This window comes from Ceratosolen solmsi, unplaced genomic scaffold (assembly GCF_000503995.2).
Source record: "Ceratosolen solmsi marchali unplaced genomic scaffold, CerSol_1.0 scaffold6, whole genome shotgun sequence".
NCBI classification, from domain to species: Eukaryota; Metazoa; Arthropoda; class Insecta; order Hymenoptera; family Agaonidae; genus Ceratosolen; species Ceratosolen solmsi.
Genome location: NW_011948414.1, coordinates 8,679,068 through 8,698,059, shown reverse-complemented (window position 1 = coordinate 8,698,059; position 18,992 = coordinate 8,679,068). Strand labels below are relative to the sequence as shown.

General features: G+C 24.5%; 1 protein-coding gene across 1 annotated transcript in view; it reads left to right on the top strand.

The window, feature by feature from the left end:
* The window catches only part of Fife (regulating synaptic membrane exocytosis protein fife), a 75,703-nt gene extending 57,705 nt beyond the window's left edge, over positions 1 to 17,998 (top strand). Inside the window, exons 15-23 of the mRNA XM_011507412.1 lie at positions 1,483 to 1,661; positions 2,412 to 2,627; positions 3,675 to 4,009; positions 4,781 to 5,088; positions 9,558 to 9,600; positions 15,623 to 15,713; positions 16,512 to 16,594; positions 16,695 to 16,802; positions 17,649 to 17,998. Of these exons, the coding sequence (XP_011505714.1) occupies positions 1,483 to 1,661; positions 2,412 to 2,627; positions 3,675 to 4,009; positions 4,781 to 5,088; positions 9,558 to 9,600; positions 15,623 to 15,713; positions 16,512 to 16,594; positions 16,695 to 16,802; positions 17,649 to 17,950 (1,665 nt within the window). The 3' untranslated portion in view covers positions 17,951 to 17,998. The remainder of the gene's footprint in view (positions 1 to 1,482; positions 1,662 to 2,411; positions 2,628 to 3,674; positions 4,010 to 4,780; positions 5,089 to 9,557; positions 9,601 to 15,622; positions 15,714 to 16,511; positions 16,595 to 16,694; positions 16,803 to 17,648) is intronic.
* The last annotated feature ends 994 nt before the right edge of the window (positions 17,999 to 18,992 follow it).

Below are 18,992 nucleotides of genomic sequence, written 5' to 3'. Positions count from 1 at the left end.
TCTATTAGATGATTATACATAGAAATTTAAAAAGTTTATATTATCTTTCGTCCACACACACACGCACACACACACACACACACACACACACACACACACACACACACATATATATATATATATATATACAATTATATAAAGAAGTGTGTAAGCTATTAATGTAAATTTACTGATGAGAGTAATCTGAAATATAATCGAGTTAAAAACTTAATTCATAAAAAGTTGGATATTCATAATTAGAAAGGAAAACATAGATCGCTATTTAAAATTGACATATTCATCAAGTTCTTAATTAAGTAATCAAATGTATAAAATCTAATTCTACACGTCCAACGACGACAAAATATAACAAGAAAAAAGCCCAGATTAGCAAAAAACTACAATATGATCGATCACAGGAGAAATATAAATAACGATTATTAGTTTAATAAGTTTAATAATATGTAAAGAATAGAAAAACTATATGAAAAAAAAAAAATCAAGAATAGTTAAACTCCTGGCAAGGCTTGACTCTTTATATCACGCCATCTTCAGCTCTAAATCATTAATTTCCTAAAAATGCTAACATTCCAACATTTGCCTATATACCTTTCTATCAGTTTTTTTTCTCACTTACTGCCTATTTCTCTTTCTCGTTATGATGATATATTTCTTCAAACAATAATATTTATTATGATTCAGTACGATTAAAGTGAATTGTTGAAACACCAAGCTCGTTTAGATGTAACGCCAATCAATTTTTGGGTTCAATAAAATCTGATAAACCGAAAAATTCATTAATTTTGTTATAAATATTTATATAATAACGTTGATAAATTAAAAAAGAAAAAGCTACAATTAGTATGTAAAAGGTGTTTCTTCATTTCACTCGAAGACTTAAGCAATGTACTTTGCAAATGATTAAAGCTTGAACTTTAGTAGTTTTGATTGCATGCTAAACGATAGCCTGATTACTATAACTTTTAACTTTCTATAATTTTAACTATTTTAACTATTTTATAATTTTCCACTATTCTCTATGAATTTTAAGAAAAGAACAAATAACTTGTATTGGATTGGAAGAAATTCGCGATACTTAAATGAATCTTACAATTGAAATTTAAAGAACCGTTAAAGAAACCGTGAAAATTATTTAATATCATACGTTTGAACATAAATGAAAATAATCTATTTTTGGAATATTTTTATAATATCAGTATATATTTTATTAATCCCCAGTTACTTAAAATATTTACAATTGAGAATATCTATGTTTGTTCAATAAAATTTCATAACAAATAAAAGTGAATTTTATAATATTTAAAAATACTTTCTAATTTTACTTGAATTATATCACAAATTTTATAAACTATTTTTATTTGAATTCAAGATATAAGTATAAATTGTAAAATCAATACCACCATTTTATTCGTTCTTCTCTTCATCCTTCTATTATGATATTTACATAAATTATTGAAATTGACTGTTTGAGCATCGTTCTAGGAGCAAATAGCTAAAGAGAGACAGGTGACGGGTCGCGTACAAATTCAAGTTTGGTACGAAGCAGATCGCAAAGAACTCGTTGTTTCCGTTCTTGCTGCTGATGATCTCTGTACTCGAGAAGATACCGGATACGGAACTGCACCAGAAGCTTTTGCTAAGCTTGATTTAATCTCACCGAGGTAGGCATTTCATATTTCGAGAACTATTATATAATTTAATAATTTTCTTGAGGTGGTGTAAATGTTAGTTACATTATGTTTAAGCATTCATATAACAATTTAAACGATTCAATTCAAAATAACTCACGTGAAAAATTGAATTATCTTTTCAAAGAAATCTCAGGTATTATTGATGTGCAAGTTATTTACAATTTTTATCAATTTCATTGCAACTTTTTTTTTTAACAATTATATAATAAATAGTTATATAAATCTATAAATAAAAAATAGTATTTTCTCGTAGAATTTGATATTAATAATATTTTATATTTATTTTAACATAATATGCTTACATTATTATTCAAACATATTTAATTATCACTTTGTAAATTCACAAAATTTTATGTGTGTGTGTGTGTGTGTGTGTGTGTGTGTGTGTGTGTGTGTTTAAAAAAGTAATTATTACATTATTACATACTAGTTATATTATTATTCATAATGTAAAAATAATAAACTTTTTTTTATGGAGTAACATTATTTAATAAAGAAATTTTATGAAATAAAATAGTACATTCTTCACGTATAATCATTCCTATTCTTCAGAATTACATAAGACTCGTATTTATGAACTTTCATGCTCCTAAGTATTAACATACTGTCATATATGTAACATATACCATTTCTCATAGGTATTAAAAATTTAAAAATAACACAGACGTTTATTTGAATTCACTCTCTTTTTTTTTTATTTTTTTATTTTTTATTTTATAGTGGTGATTCTACATCGCTGAAAACGGATGTGGCTGAACCAACGCATAATCCAATTTGGAATGCAACGTTAAACTTCGCGGGTGTAGCTGGTGAACAGCTAATAGATCGATTGATCGATGTAACTTTATGGGACTATTGTCCTGATAGAGAGAGCATGTTTTTAGGTGGTTGTTCAATTGATCTTACGAGCGCCTTTGAGGCAGATCGAGCAGTTTGGTAAATTAAAAAATACAATTTGACGTATAAAAAATCGAGCAGTTACAGGCAATTAATTTAAAAAGATAATGATATAATAATAAGGAATATATTTAGATATTTTCAGTTTAGTGAAATAAATATACTGTAGACGCATCATTTCTCAACTATTATAATATTTTTAATTTATTTATACGCCTAAATAAATCGATAAAAATAATTTGATCCATGAAAAGTTCTTCAGTTATAGTCAAACTTTGAATAATATTATACAAATTATTATATAATTTTTACATAATTAAATAATAATTTTATCTGAGTATATTAATAAATATTACATAAATAATATATTAAAAATGCTAATAATTGTTATTAAAAAAAAAAAAAAAAAAAAAAAAAAATTTTTTTAAAAAAAAAAAAAAAAAAAAAAAAGAATGATCAATAAATATCAAAATCACCTCCAATTTTAATCTGTACAGAATATAATTTAATATAAATAGTATAATTATAAATTCAAAAAATTAAATTTTAAAAAATTTTTGATCTCATACAAAATATAAATATTTCATACTGTGATAAATTATATAAATGTGATATACAATTATATAATTAATCAATTGTATTGTCTAGAGAAATATTATTTATATTTAATTGTATACTTATAGCAATCAATGTATTCTCAGATAATAAAAATGAAAATGATGATTTCATCATGAATATTTAATTTATAAAATAAAAAATTATTTTCAATATTCTTAGCTATTTCATAGGAAATTATACTTCAAACAACAACTAACCCTATATTTTGCAATAAAAATATAAGTGTAAATCGATAATAAATTGTATGAGTTTTACAAAAAAGTATAGAAAAAATTTCTGTTTAACCTAATTGCAAGAAATACTTATATTATAATATAAAGGACAGAAATGATTATGTACAACTGCTTATTCGGTTAATTTATATTAGTGCAGCTTTACTAGAAACGATAGTGGCCTATATTTAATTAAAACTAACCTATTTATAATGATGCGAGGCATATAATTGAATGAATATATTCCGACAAAAAGGTACCGCTTGGAAGATCCACGAGGACTGCGCTCTGGTAAATCGCCACACTGTTCGCCACGCGGATCACTCTCAATCGAACTTGCTCAGCGATTGTTACGCAGAACAGATTTGCGCGAGCGGAGTTACAGCGATGACACGCAAAGTGATAGTGGAAGTCCCGAACCTTACCACTTACATCCAGATCATGCCTGGCTTTCGAACTCCCGACGTGGTTCTAGTCAATCCGAACAACTGGAGATCGAGCCTTACGAACTCAGCAAAGACTATAGTCACTCGTTGCCTGGCAGTAGGCGTAGCAGTTTTCAAAGCCAAATTGCTGGTACTGACAGTAAACGTAAGTATTTTACTTTCTTATTGGATTTGACGAGAGTAATTACTGGCGCTATATCAATAAATAGCTTCTACGAACTATATGCTATCATCACATTTCATATTCCTGCAATAATAATTTGATATACAATTTATTATTGAATTGCTCGTAAAGCTTTGTATTTATAATTACAAGCCGGAATCATAAGTTCAAAATCGAGCGTATAATTACATAATTAATTAGAGCCGAAATAATGTAATGTGAATAACTAACGTAAAAATAGTCACGCCTATCAATACTACTAGTACATGATAATTCCTAATAGTTTACTTTTAGGAGCTTATATATATATATATATTTTCTAAGAGTTTTTTTTTATGAGCTTATATATATATATATATATATATATATATATATATATATATATATATATATATAACTTTGAATATTGTATTAATACATAAACATAAGTATGTCAAAGTATGGCACTTAATCTATATATTCTAAAATATTTATTACAAACTAAAATGGTAATGCATCATCATAACTCATCTGAATGTGCTAAAATTTTGTAAATCATTCGCACATAATCATTTATATAATTGTCATAAAGTTTTTACGTTATTCTGATGATTTTTATTTTTCAATTTATAATGTTATTTAAGTTATTTAAGCTAAGATTTATATATATATATATATATATATATATAAACAAGGGCCATGAGATGATATGATATGGAAAGTATCGTTTATTTAAAAAAAATATGAAAAATATTGGTAAACTTCATTCTCCAGGAGGTAGTATGGGAGACGCGGAGGTCTCTGTCACTCATTACAATCGTGAGAGGCGACGTAGTTCTTTTGCACGGCCGATGCGAGATCAAGAAGAGATACTTGAAACCCTACGTAATCTTAAAGCTCAAGGTGGAAAGGAACTCTCACGTACAATGAGTCTCTCCGGAGAGAAGAGACGACCCAACCGTAAGTATTTATTACTCCGGTCAAAATGTGCTTCTACACTGTTGTTTCTCATCCAACCTTCTTCGTCTCATTGTCACTTCTATTTATGTGAATGTTACCATCTTAATTATTGGTATTTGTCCTAGAAATAAAGAAGGAAAGCGCAAAATTATTAATCTCCTGCATTGTTTATCACTCTTTGTATTGACTCATAGCTTAAGCAGCAGACAAGTGATGTTCGCCAAACAAAATTAAACTCGTTTAATATATACGTACGTATTGTAAACTGATAATAAGAATTTCTAATAATTATGAAATATCTTCATATTAATAATATAGGTACGTGTGTGGGCGTAGATGCATTCAAGATCTTTTATTAGACAGAGCATCGTGTTTATTGCTTTCACATTAATGTTAAACATTTATAGGTTAATTACATTTACCTTACTCTCTTTTCATGTGTCGTTGTATTTGTTTAGCACTTTGACTGGCCATAAATCGAATTTATCATTCTACCAATTCGCTACGATAAGCATTATTTATCGAATGATAGTGATATTCTTTGTAAAAAATTATTTCGAACTTTGATTCGTAAAGTCATGTGTCAATACTTTCATGGAAAATTTTTGGCAATTTCAGAAATTAGCGGAAATTAAAGTTAATCGACGGTTGTACCGTTGCACTCATATTTTAGATATCACTTATACTTTCAGAAATCAACGTACAATTAAAATTATAGATAAATATTATTCCTACAAATCATTAACCGAGGAATTTAATTAAAATACTATAAATTAAAAAAAATTCTATATTCAAATCTAAATTTATAAAATTTTACAATTTTATTTCGTGTTTATTCATGTTTATTTATTATTTCATACGTTCTTTTCCCTTTATTCTTCTGTATTTTGTCTTGGATAATAAATATCATTCACGCGCTCAATGGAAGGAATCATAATTTCAATATATTATCCATTGTGTATTCGAGAAAAGCTCCCTCATCCCCATGCGTAATAGCTCTCCTACTCCTTACATTTCTTTCCACTCCCTAACTTCGCCTACTCACTGAATTACAAATTTAATTTACACCTATGAATGCAAGATGTCTCGTATCTACAATTATTGTCTTTAATAATTTATTTCTAATTTTTTATAAAAAGTTTTGTGATTACATTAGATGATTGTTTGGCAATTTTTCTGATATTATATGTAAAAGTACACTACCGAAATATAAATAATAAAAATTACACACACCTGTGTTTTAATAATGTACTTTTACGAAAGATTATATCAAAATATAAAATTCTATACAGAAAAATAATTTAAAATATTATTTCATCTTAATGCAAGTGAATTGATTAAAAATTGATTACTGCAGTAAAAATTACAAACTATTTAAACATTTACGAATTAGAAAAATAATTTTTTATCACTTAACAATTTACATTGAAAGACGTAAGTTTTATTTATGTCATTAATGTGTTTAACACAGAAAGTATAAGTTATTATTGAATAAATAGGTATGCAATACTTAATATATGTATAAAATAAAAAATAAATAAATATATTTTTTTTAATCAAAAGACTATTATGTTTCATTTTAATCCTGCCATTTTCCAAATTACAGTGAGTTTCAAAATATTACTTTATCTATTCATAAATGGAAAATGACAAAATAGTGTAGCTTCTGTAATTTTTCAATCTTATAATTAAATCTTAAATTTAATATTCTAACTTTGAGACTATACATTTCTATATTATACAGGAATATTTATATATATCCTATGAATAAGTTTGTTCTGTCCTTGGTATTAATCATAGAATTAAAGAGCATTCCTTTATTCGTAAACTGTTCTTATAGCATTAAAAATTCATTATAATTTAAAAAATATTTGCATTCATCGGCATCTGTATTAAATAGAAAATTGGCAGACTTTATCAATAAAAATTATACTATACATAAACGCCTTAAAAATTAAAAAATAAAAATATGATAATTGACAAACAGTTTTTTTTTCCATTCTAATTATAATACTTAACATGTCTAACATTTATATATATTTACCATTAGTTTCAGTCATTATAACGAAGAATCTGAATCTGAAATTTACATCATTGCTTTAATTTTTATCATCTACATGAATTGTGCCACATGATATATATATATATATATATATATATATATATATATATACACTCACACATGTAAGCCTTATACATGTTTATGTCATTTTACGTGCTTTTGTGTATCTGTCGATTTAAAGGCTTTGACGTAAGTGCTTTAAATAATGTTGTATTGCATATACATGCTAATGAATATGTAATAATTTGCATTAAAAGAATAGAATGTCATTACGAATAATAAGTTTTTAACGGAGCTTATTATTATTTACGTCTAAATATGTCAATTTTCAATTGCTATGTTTATAAATAGGCTAAACATCTTTCACTCGGATTAATGGTTTTAATGTATCCTCAAATTTTCATATCGAATTTTCATAATCATTATTGTGCTGTTTACGTCTTCGTATTTGTCAATTCATACATTTTATCTTTTTAAATAAATTATATATAAATATTACCGTTTCTTTTATTTCATTTAATATATCATTGTATGTAAAACTACATAACACTTTTATTCAAATAATATAATACTTTTCTTACATAATAAAAACATAGATATGTATTTTATTATGAAATATAAATTATTTTCTCCATGTATATTTATAACAATTTGCAATGCTTTTTCAATTATATATGTATATTTCCATTTTTATAATATTGTCGTGCAATTAACATTATGCTACAAACAAATACTATAAAACTTCAAATTTTTAAAAATTGCCTTCGGTTTATTACTCCATTTATTATTTATTTCAAATTTATTGTATACATTTTCTTTAACTTTTCATTCAATTATTTATTTTATTTTCTTAGTGGTTACGAATGTATTTTGTACACGATCTGTGATATTTTTCTTCTTGCAATTTCACTCGAGTTTTAGAAATGCTAAAGTTACTTTTAACTTTAATTAAGATTGAAAGATCTTTCAATTGATGAGAAATTTCAAATAACATTTTTTTTTTCTTATTACGTAAAAGAAATTACAACTGTTTTACTCTAGATTGAACTTTAAACATTTTCATTTTGAACAATTATTTTCAAAAAATGTTAATAACATAATCTATCTAAGTTATCCATATATATTTATAATAAATTAATAAATTTTTAGAGTATAGCATAAAATTTAAAAAATAATAAATTTATTTATTATTATAACTTTATATTATAACTATTTATTATAACTTTATTGACAGTTTATTTGTAATTTAAACAATTATTGTTCAAATAAAGTATAATTTCTATATTTATCTATAATATAGATTATTTATTGAAAATAACTCGTATTTACAATATGTACCAGTACAGTTTATTTAATAAAAAGATCCTCCAATTTTATAATTTCATTAATTTCAAAATTGTTTATTATTTTTTTTAAATAATTTTTTTTAAATTACAACACAGCCATTCAAGTATTTTTATATACTAAATTTTATTATTTATGTGTTATTTTTATAAATTATGTATATATATATATACAGATACATATTTATATTAACATTTGTATTTATGCACGCATACGTAAATATTATGAATAATATAATATACTTTAATTAGTTATACTGGTAAAGAGGAAGGGAGGGAGAGAGAGAGAGAGAGAGAGAGAGAGGGAGAGAGAGAGTGTGTGTGTGTGTGTGCGCGCGCGCGCGCGTATGTGTGATTCAATTTACAAAAGTAAAGTACATGCCAAATAAGAAGAAGAATAAATATCGATAGCTCAATATTTACTTGTTTTTATTTTCTTATATTTGTTATTCAATGTCGTTCATCTTTTTCTACATAGCCATAATCGAAAATATTTATTAAGCTATTTTATGTTTTTACGAATCTAAATATTTAAAAACTCAAACCTCCAGATAATGCTATAATGATTAAAGCTTACTAGATATTATAAATATTAAATATCTTAAAGTATACTTTTCTTGTTCAATTCCTCTTCTGCAATGCAACAATGTTGCACGAAACATCTAAAAGAAACAACATTTTTAAGTATCGCGTTGTTCGCTCGGTTGAAAACGCGATGTGATAACGCCCAAACCAGCCCGTATAAATTCTGTTATTGTACGACCACTGCCACTTACTAATACTACTATATCGCCACCAACCATTGCTTCGATCAAACGCTTGAACCATCAATACATACATATATATACATATATATACACACACATATACACACACACACACACACACACACACACACACACACATATATATATATATATATATATATATATATAAACATTATTTGTGTAAACAAACCAAAAATCACCACTCCGGTAATGGACCAAATCGGTGCTGACGTATTCGATTCTGTATGCTTAATCTCAAACGTCATCAAAATACTAATATTAAAATAATTGAAATAATCGAAAAAACGACGGCAGAGTACGTAGTCCCAACAGTTACCGTGTGGCAGTGCGAACCTGTGTCTCCGAGGACCGCTAAATCGGCCTCCTTCCCCACACCGCACGTCACAACACCCCGATAGATTACACTGGCAAGCCACCCGCGAACGACGCTATGGGCATCTGGTAAGATTCACGTTTCTTTCTCTTTCTTTCAGACTATACATTATCTGCAAAGTAATACCGCTTGTAGATCTATGCATGAAGGGAAAACATAGGAACAAGTCCTACTCTTAACCAATAAAATACAATACTTTGAATTTTATACTCTCATAGTTTTTCAAGCTTATTACTATTTATTGATTAAGAGGGAAATTTGTATACAACTTTCTTCCTTATTAATGCGAAAGACCAATTATTTTTCTACTACAATTTTTGGATTTTTTGTTAATTGTTAATATAATACATAGACGTAATTCTTTATTGAATTTACATAAATATTCAATGTAATAATTCAAGTAGCTTCTGCATTTTGCAACCCATGAGAAAAATTCATAAATAACGAACGGATTAATTCAATTTGATAGTATGAATTGTCGAGATGAATTCATTATATCTAATATATCCAGTTATCAAAGAATATTCATATTTCAATTAAATTATCTATCATAAATTAGACAAGTGCTTTCGTTGCATAAAATTCTGCTTTGTAAATAAATTAAACATCATTTTATTATTTCATCGATGAAATATAATTGAATATTTTATCTACGTAAACCATTCTGTAAATAAATGTGGAGATATATATCTTATTACAATATTTTAGCTATTTTTCTCTTGACTCGATATTGATCAGAATCTGAATATATTGTAATATATTAAAAAAATTGTGTTTCAATCAAAATAAAATATTATTATTATATTTCATGAGGAATATAATGTTCCTATGTAATATAATTTTTGTTATACAATACAAACATATTTTTGCAATATTTTTCCAATATTTTTATTAATGTTTTAAATATTACTTCTGCTTTGTTTAATATAAGATAATTAAACTAATTATACATTTTAAATAAATATTTTTCCTTCAAAATTTTTTTATATACTAATAATTTTATTTAATAAATTATGTTCATTGTAAAAACAATCATAATAAACTTGTTAAAAAACAATTACGGAGCATTTTTTTTTAATTATGAAATAGAATATACTTTAAGTGATTTTAAATCAATTATGCAAAATTAATTTAATATTTACCTAATTTATTTATTTTAAATGTATTACAAAAATTTTTAATTTGTCTTCTTTATAGTATAACTGCTGCGTGCATTATAAGTCGCTTTATAAGCATTTTTACATTTTGTTGATTCTCTACGTTCATATATCTGAACTTAATTAACAAGCGATTTGATTCTTGCTTGATGATTTATTTACTTTTATATATATATATATATATAGATAAATACACATATAAATATTAGTAAGTTACTGTATAGCTACTTCAACAGATGTTACTACGGTTTTGCTACCTGCTGTTGTGACTTCGGTAAGAGAGAAATCGTCGAGCCAAACTTTGGAAACTGTGTTTTTGAATTATTTCATACGACATAACACAAATCGTCCATCGAAATTTTCTTTATTAATGTACATCGTAAATTTCTGCTTTATTTACTTTCGAATTTTAATTATATTATATTTAACATCTTTAACAAAAACTATTAAAAAAACTATTAAACATTTAACAGAAATTTACAAATTATTATTAACGATTAATTGCGGTTTAATATTCAATCACAAAATAGAATATTTTTAGACTTTTAATAAATAGAAATAATAATAATATTACTACAATATATATATGTATGTTATTCTAATCAATTATGCTTCTAAAATATGTTACTGTGTGAAGCTTGGATGTGTTAGTTCAAATAAATAAAAATTTGAACTCTAACTTAGAGAACTGTTTACTATAATTTGATAATAACTATTATAATGCGTATATGCTTCGATAAAAAAAAATTCAATGAATAACGAATTCTTATGTTAAAGTATGAAGTTTGGTTCATCGAACCAAAAGTATTTGATTGCAGATTTTCTGGCTCGACGATTATGGTAGATTATAGAATGTATTTTAGATACTCTTTCTCTATCTTTATTAGTTATTTTATTTCTATCAATACTTCAAATAATTTCATTTAATAAAAGTTTTGAAAATAGTTGACCGTAAAGCTTAGTAGCTTTCTAGTGGCGAGCATTATTTAATTTGCTGAGCTTCCCTTCATTATCTCATATTTTTATATACATACATGCATAGCCAACTATGTATGCATATTTACGTACGTAATATTTTCTTTATTTACAATAGCATTTATAATAATTTTTTCATACCAACTTCACATGCTATAATTGCATATTTTTACCATTCAACGTTTTATTTTTCATTAAATTGAATTAAACTTAGAACTTTTAAAAATTCCTTAACTTTTATTAGAAACTTCTTATCGTTCATTAATTCGACCTTGAGTTCTACTTATTATTTCTTATTACGTATAAAACATGTGAACGAAACTAATAATAATCTTCCATTAATATTTGCTCGTTAGTACCTTAGTGAATGTTAATTTAATACAATTCTTATGTATCAAATACAAATGTTTATTTTATTTTATATATATAAAGATATTTTATTCCTATTATTTCAAGCACTTTTTTACGTACAATAGATACTATATAGTTAAATGGTTTTGCTGGATAATTATTATAATATAATAATCGAAAGTACGCATTTCAACAAATTAATTCTCGATAAAAATATTTTTTTTATAAGTATTTCTAAACGAATTCAACTACACTATATTTCATTAAACACAGATTATTATAGCAATTAGTGAACTTTGGTAACAATTCATTTTATTGAACAGGAAAATTTGCGTACTTTTGAATCTTTTATTTTATAACCTGTCTATGTTAATCAACTAAATCCAGATCAACTCATTAAATTGAAAATCATAGATTACGATCGAAGGTAAGAGGTTAAAATATATATAAAGATTTTATTTCCCCTATGCATACATTTTTTGCTAAGTCATCTTCCATGTAATCATTTAGATAAATGATTGTCTTAAACAGAATATAAAACAATCCTAAACGTGTCAAATGTATGTTAAAATAAAATATTATTATATTTCTCCTATATCTACGAAATAATGTTTTTTATTTATTCTACAACAAACACTTTTCATACTTATGAAATATATAATAGTAAAATTCATCCATAATAAAGGATAGGATTTTCAATAGAATTATGAAATTATATATAAATAAGAAGAGTTTGACAGTTGTACGAGTAAATAATACAAAAAAAAAGTTCAACTATTGTAAAATATAAAATTTTGTATCAAACATATGAATCGCGATAAACGTAAGGGAAAAAACTACATAACTAAAACTAATATAAAACATTATAAATTGTTTATAAGTCGACAGACCTTTGTTGATAAAAAAAAATTTTTTTGATAAATTTATTTTAATTCTAAGGAATAAAACCGATGACTATGTAAAAAAAAATATTTCCAGAAATATTTCAGTATAATCTCTGAACTGCAAAATATTTCTAGCCTCATTTTTAATTCCTATATAATTTCAGAATTAGGATTTTTAATGTAAAAGAGCAAAACAAAATGTTATAATAAATCCTTTATTGACTGAAAATCTTTAATTTTTCGTAAAACCTGTTATACGATTTTGTCTAACGTGTATACAAAACTATTGTATGCAGAATTCATTTAAATATTTAATTATGATTTTTCACAAGTACGGTTTGCTAATTTATTCAACCATAAGTTTAAAAATTATACATTAAATATTTCTCTATAGAGAGCATTATTAACTTACTGTATTTAGTAATTAACGTTCTACTAAACTTAACACATCTAAAGAACTGTTATTCATTCATTTATGTTTCTAACCCATTGATAGAATTTAATATCATTGTTATCTCATAAATGAATACATGAACAGTTCGTTAAATTTTTACATTTTTAAAATTAATTATATTAAAATATTACTCCTGATAGCTTATCGAAAATAGAAATTGTACTCTTACAAAAGTTCTATCTAAATACATCAATTATTTCCAAAACATTTCTGTCTCCTAATTTTTCTAATACGTGTCAAATAATCTACCTATATAATTATATAGGAAATATATATAATATTTCTATATAGAATTTCTATATAGAAATTTGTTTCATTACAATGAAACCTAAAATAAAAGATGAATTAATATACGTTTTTCTTTACATTATAATTTAAGATTCATTAAAGAAAAATATTAATATTAAAAAAAAAAAATTACATCTAATTGAATATTTAAAAATTTAATTATAATTTTTTATTGAATAATTTTTAACATTCTGCAGGATAGTATAATTATAATTTTCAATACTACATCAAATTTGATACATAAAAAGTGTATTAAAATTAACATAATCTTTAGATATAAACAATTATTTTATAATAAATAATTTACTATAAAAAATTGAATTAATTTTTTATATAAGAATATTATGAGTACGATGTTTTTTTTTTTTATCAATGTTATTTTCAAATTAAATAGTAACTTGCATTCCTTGAGTTTACGTTAAAATTTTGAAATGAAATAGTAAATTCATATTTATGTTTTCAAAATTCTTTGATTCATAAATAGTATAAACAATATATCTATTATTTAAAATTATATAATCTTATTTTATTTTAATTTAGAGGAATAATTATTGACAACAACCATTTTTTGTTTACCAATGAAATAGCATATTGCAAAGAAATAATCATATAGAAAAATTAATTACTATCTCTTAAATTTTAATATTACTAATTAAATAATAATTATTTCAAAACATTACTATTATGAAATAGTAATTAGTATTCAGAAAGTTATACAGTAAGTAATTTTGTATATCATTGAATTAATTCAAAGAATCCTGCTGGGCTTTTCAAAAGGCACAAAATACACTATTAAAATTAATGTTCAAATTACATAGATATATATTATAAAATCATTATTATTTTAGTAATGTAATTTACGTTTATTTTTACTTATTAAAATTATAAACTGAACTTTACAAATATTTGCAATTTGATAAATAAAATGCATAATTCATATATATATATATATATATATATATATATATACATATCTAGGTCATATAAATAATGTGTACTTTCGATTCCCTCAATAGAGTAGAGGCCTGTTTTATCTTTTTTTAAACTAAGACATGTATAATTTATAAAGGAATTATTAAAGAATGTAAAATTTAAATATAAAAAGCACTTGCCAAATGAAAATGTAGGATATAATAAAATACTATTAAAGTAGAAATAATTAGAAATTTTAATGAAATGTTTACAAATATACCTAATTAACTAGAAACTAATGTACCTAATAAGTATATTCAACATAAATCACCTTACTGTATATAATTATATATTTATCTATGTATTAGATAATTCATGTTATATAATGTAAGATATTGTGAGTTGATATATGACAAGAGGATTGATGCTCTTGAAATTCTACAATTATGAACATTGTTTTATTTATAGTAATTAAACTCTTGTAATCGTGTACTTTACAATTACAATTTATACAACTTATGAAAAGGCACATATATAAATCTATATATTGTAAGAAGCTTTCAGGTATATTCTGTAGGTAGATCTTCCATTAGATAACCTAATAATAATATTCCAAAACGTCAACGTAACTTCACAATTGAGCTTTTAAAAATATATATTTTTTGAAAACTCAATTGAAAAACTAAATATATGTCTATTTAAATTTACATTTAAATAAAACAATATGTATTTTATTGTAATAAAACAATAGAACTTAACTGAAATTCACTTCTCTCTTGACTTTTACGAGTTTATTGCAAGTTGTCTGATGCATGCTAAAGATGAGATTATTCTGTATATAATAGCTGTGAATAAAATTGTTACATTATGAAAAATAATAATATCAGAGACATAAGTATGTATGAGGCTTTTAAATTTCTTGATGAAATAAAAACTTCTCGGGTATATTTTAAACCCGTTGCTAGATGTGTGATAAATGAAAAGAGTGTATGTAATGTGTATGCCATGATATAATTGGAAGATTGAAACTAGAAATTCAAATCTGATATATTGAAATCATTGATCACAGGGAAGAGTGAGCGCAGAGAGAGCAGCGTCTTAGAAAGGGAAAGACGTAATTACGATAGAAATAGCGAGTCGGAGGAAGATGAAAAATGGAGGTAAATAATATTAATTTTCTTATTTTTAATAATTTTCTGTTTTTTTTTTGTTTTTTTTTCTATCTTTTGTACTTCTTTTATATTCTGCTATGTTATGATTTATAAATATAAAAATTTGAATACCAACCTATATTTATATGAATACGTGCACACTTTTGTACATAATTTTGATATACGACAGTGTTCTGATGGTAATAGCTTTTATTCAATAAATTTTCTAAAAAAAAAAAAAATTTTTTAAAAAAAAAAAAAAAAAAAAAAATAATAAAAAAACTAACCTTAATATAAAAAAAATATTAATAAAGATTGCCCAAATTAAGTGAATAATCATTTGTATCATTGGAAAAATAAAACTATTATAGCAATTGCAATGTTTTTTTATTGAACTAAAATTAACTTATAAAATTAACTTTACTAAATAAAGAATTTGTTGATTAACAACATTTATTTCTGATAAATTTCATAGTTCCCATAAAAAATTTATGACTCCTATATCTTTTATTAGATATAATATTAGAATGTATTTTATTTCCAATACTGAATTATTATTTTTATATTGATTATTTTGTTATTTTGAATAATATATATTTAGAGTATTAAATTTATTATTAAAGTACGTAATTATCCATGAAACGTGTAATGTATATCCATATAAATGAAAATATCAAAATAAACTATAATGACAAATAATAACATTGTAGAAGGTTGACTTTTTGCAGAAATGTTATTAAATTGTAATTGTGTTGTCGAATATTCACATTTATAGAATAAATTTGATAATTAATGGCATTTATATAGTCAATCAATGAAAGGTGCAAATGGTGGAGATTTAAACCTTGGACCTGGACAAATTGTACCGAAAGGTTATAAAGTATCGAAAGGTAATTTATCAAATTTGCATTCGTTTCTATATACAATCGATATACAAGGATATATAAGTTGCTCTTAAATTAAAAAATTTTAATGCTTTTTATTATACAGCACAGCAAAATGGTAAGGTGCAGCTAGCGATATTTTTAAGCAAAGGTAATCTTGAAGTAGAAGTAATTTCAGCAAAAGATATTTGCCAAACAGATATGGAAGAACCAGGTATATACATTCATTGAAAATTACTATAAATAAATCACTATCATTGCTTAAATACTGCATATTTATGTGCTATTAGAATTATTATAAAATTATTGGTAAAAAATTTATTTTATTTTTATTTCTATGAATAATTTATGATGGGATGAATAAAATACAGAATTTCATTAGGAGAGTTCGGACGATAATATTGACGATAATATTGACGATAATATAATACTGACGATACGATAATATCTGGACTTGATTTTACTCGTGGAAAATATATATTTATTATTATATAATAATAAAGGAAATGTAACTGTTATCTAATGATGTGATATCATTCATTTGAAATTAAAATTGTACAATAAGCAAGAAGCTTGGAATATTAATAATATTTCATATTTATTATATAGTTAAGCAACGTATTAAAAGCATATAAATTCTCAATCATCGCAATAATCAATTCGTATTTAATTATTATAAATAAATTTATCGGTATATTTGAGGAATAAAACTGTTAAAAATATCACAAGCATATAAATTCGATTACATTTATTTTCAAATACCAATAAATTTATTTAAATTTGTATATTAATAATATATAAGCATTTATTTTTAAGTACGTCTATATATTCTGGTATTCAAATACAATTCGTATCTTTAAAATTCAATTTGTAAAGCAATTGAGATAGTGCACTACACTTTTAAATAAATAGATGGATTTAGCTTAAAGCGATTAAGTTAAATTTTATATGTTAATAATGGGTATTGAATAATTTTATTAATGCTAGTATTTGAAGAATATAGCGGAATAATATGAAATTTGTGTATTATCATTACAGTTTGACTGTTATACCTTTTCAGACACATACATCAAGATGTATTTGCGTGCGGAGGAACGCTGGCTGCATAAACGCAAAACTCGTGTTGTACGCCACTCACGTAACCCCCAATACCGGCAGACTCTGAAATATCCGAGTTGCGATGCCTTGGGGCGTAATTTGTTGGTAATGCTTTGGGAAAAGAAACAAGGCTTCGAAAGTAACCAGGGACTTGGTGGTGCGGAAATTGAACTTGATGCTTTGGCATTAATGCGACAGACAATTGGATGGTATCATCTCTTCCCGATTCATACATTAGGCACCCAGAACGCCGATTCGCCATGATGGTTGCGGGAAAAATGGGCTCTCGAAGCTGGCGAACTTGACTTACGATTAAGCCTGCTAATTAAGGACGAAACTGAATCTGTTGTTAAAATTGTGTCCTAATAACAGTCATACAAGTAATTGATATGTCTGACAGATTTATTCAAACGAATAATCGATAATATCAACAATTTTCTCCTTGTCTTGCAATAAGTAGAATGCGCTGTTTGGATTTGCTGAGTTATCCATGGCTTAATACAATACTTTCCCAAATTTATTATAAAATAATATTAATTTGCTTCACGTTTTTGGTTAAGTGTGAAATAATTTTATATCTATTAAATCTATTATAGTGAAGCCATTGACACAGCTATTTCATTTTTTTTTCTTTTTTTTTTTTTTTTTTTTTTTTTTTTTTGATTTTATAAAGTAAAATTATTTGAACTGTACTTACAAATTTACTTATTTACATAAAAAGTTTATGTTATAATCACATCACCCTTAAATTAATTAATTATTGATCTTTAAATTATCGTGCGCTTTATAATTTAAACTTTAGTAATCGATCTAAATACTTGATACGAAATATTTAAATTAGAATTCCAGGACGTAAAACAAGTAAATAAATATTCAAAATAAATTATTCAAGAATTAATTATAATTTTTTTAGTGACTAAAATGATTAATAAAAGCAAAGGCTGTATGGATAAAATACCTATTCTTGTATTATGTATAAAAAATAAGGAAACTAATTAATATAATAATATGCAAGACAATCAATACTAAACAGGTAGAATTTTCACATCTATAAGGCATTGTGTATATATATATATATATATATATATATATATATATATATATATATATATATATATACACACATATATATATACATATATACATACTTATATAATGTGTGTGTATGTGTGTGTGTGCGTATGTGTGACTTTTATCAGAAATAAAACGACAATCATTGGTAAATATATTCTAACGAGATGTCAGTCACAAGGTGTGTGTGTCAAGCCAGTACGAGGGAGCGAGAGAATGAAACACAGCAAGAAAA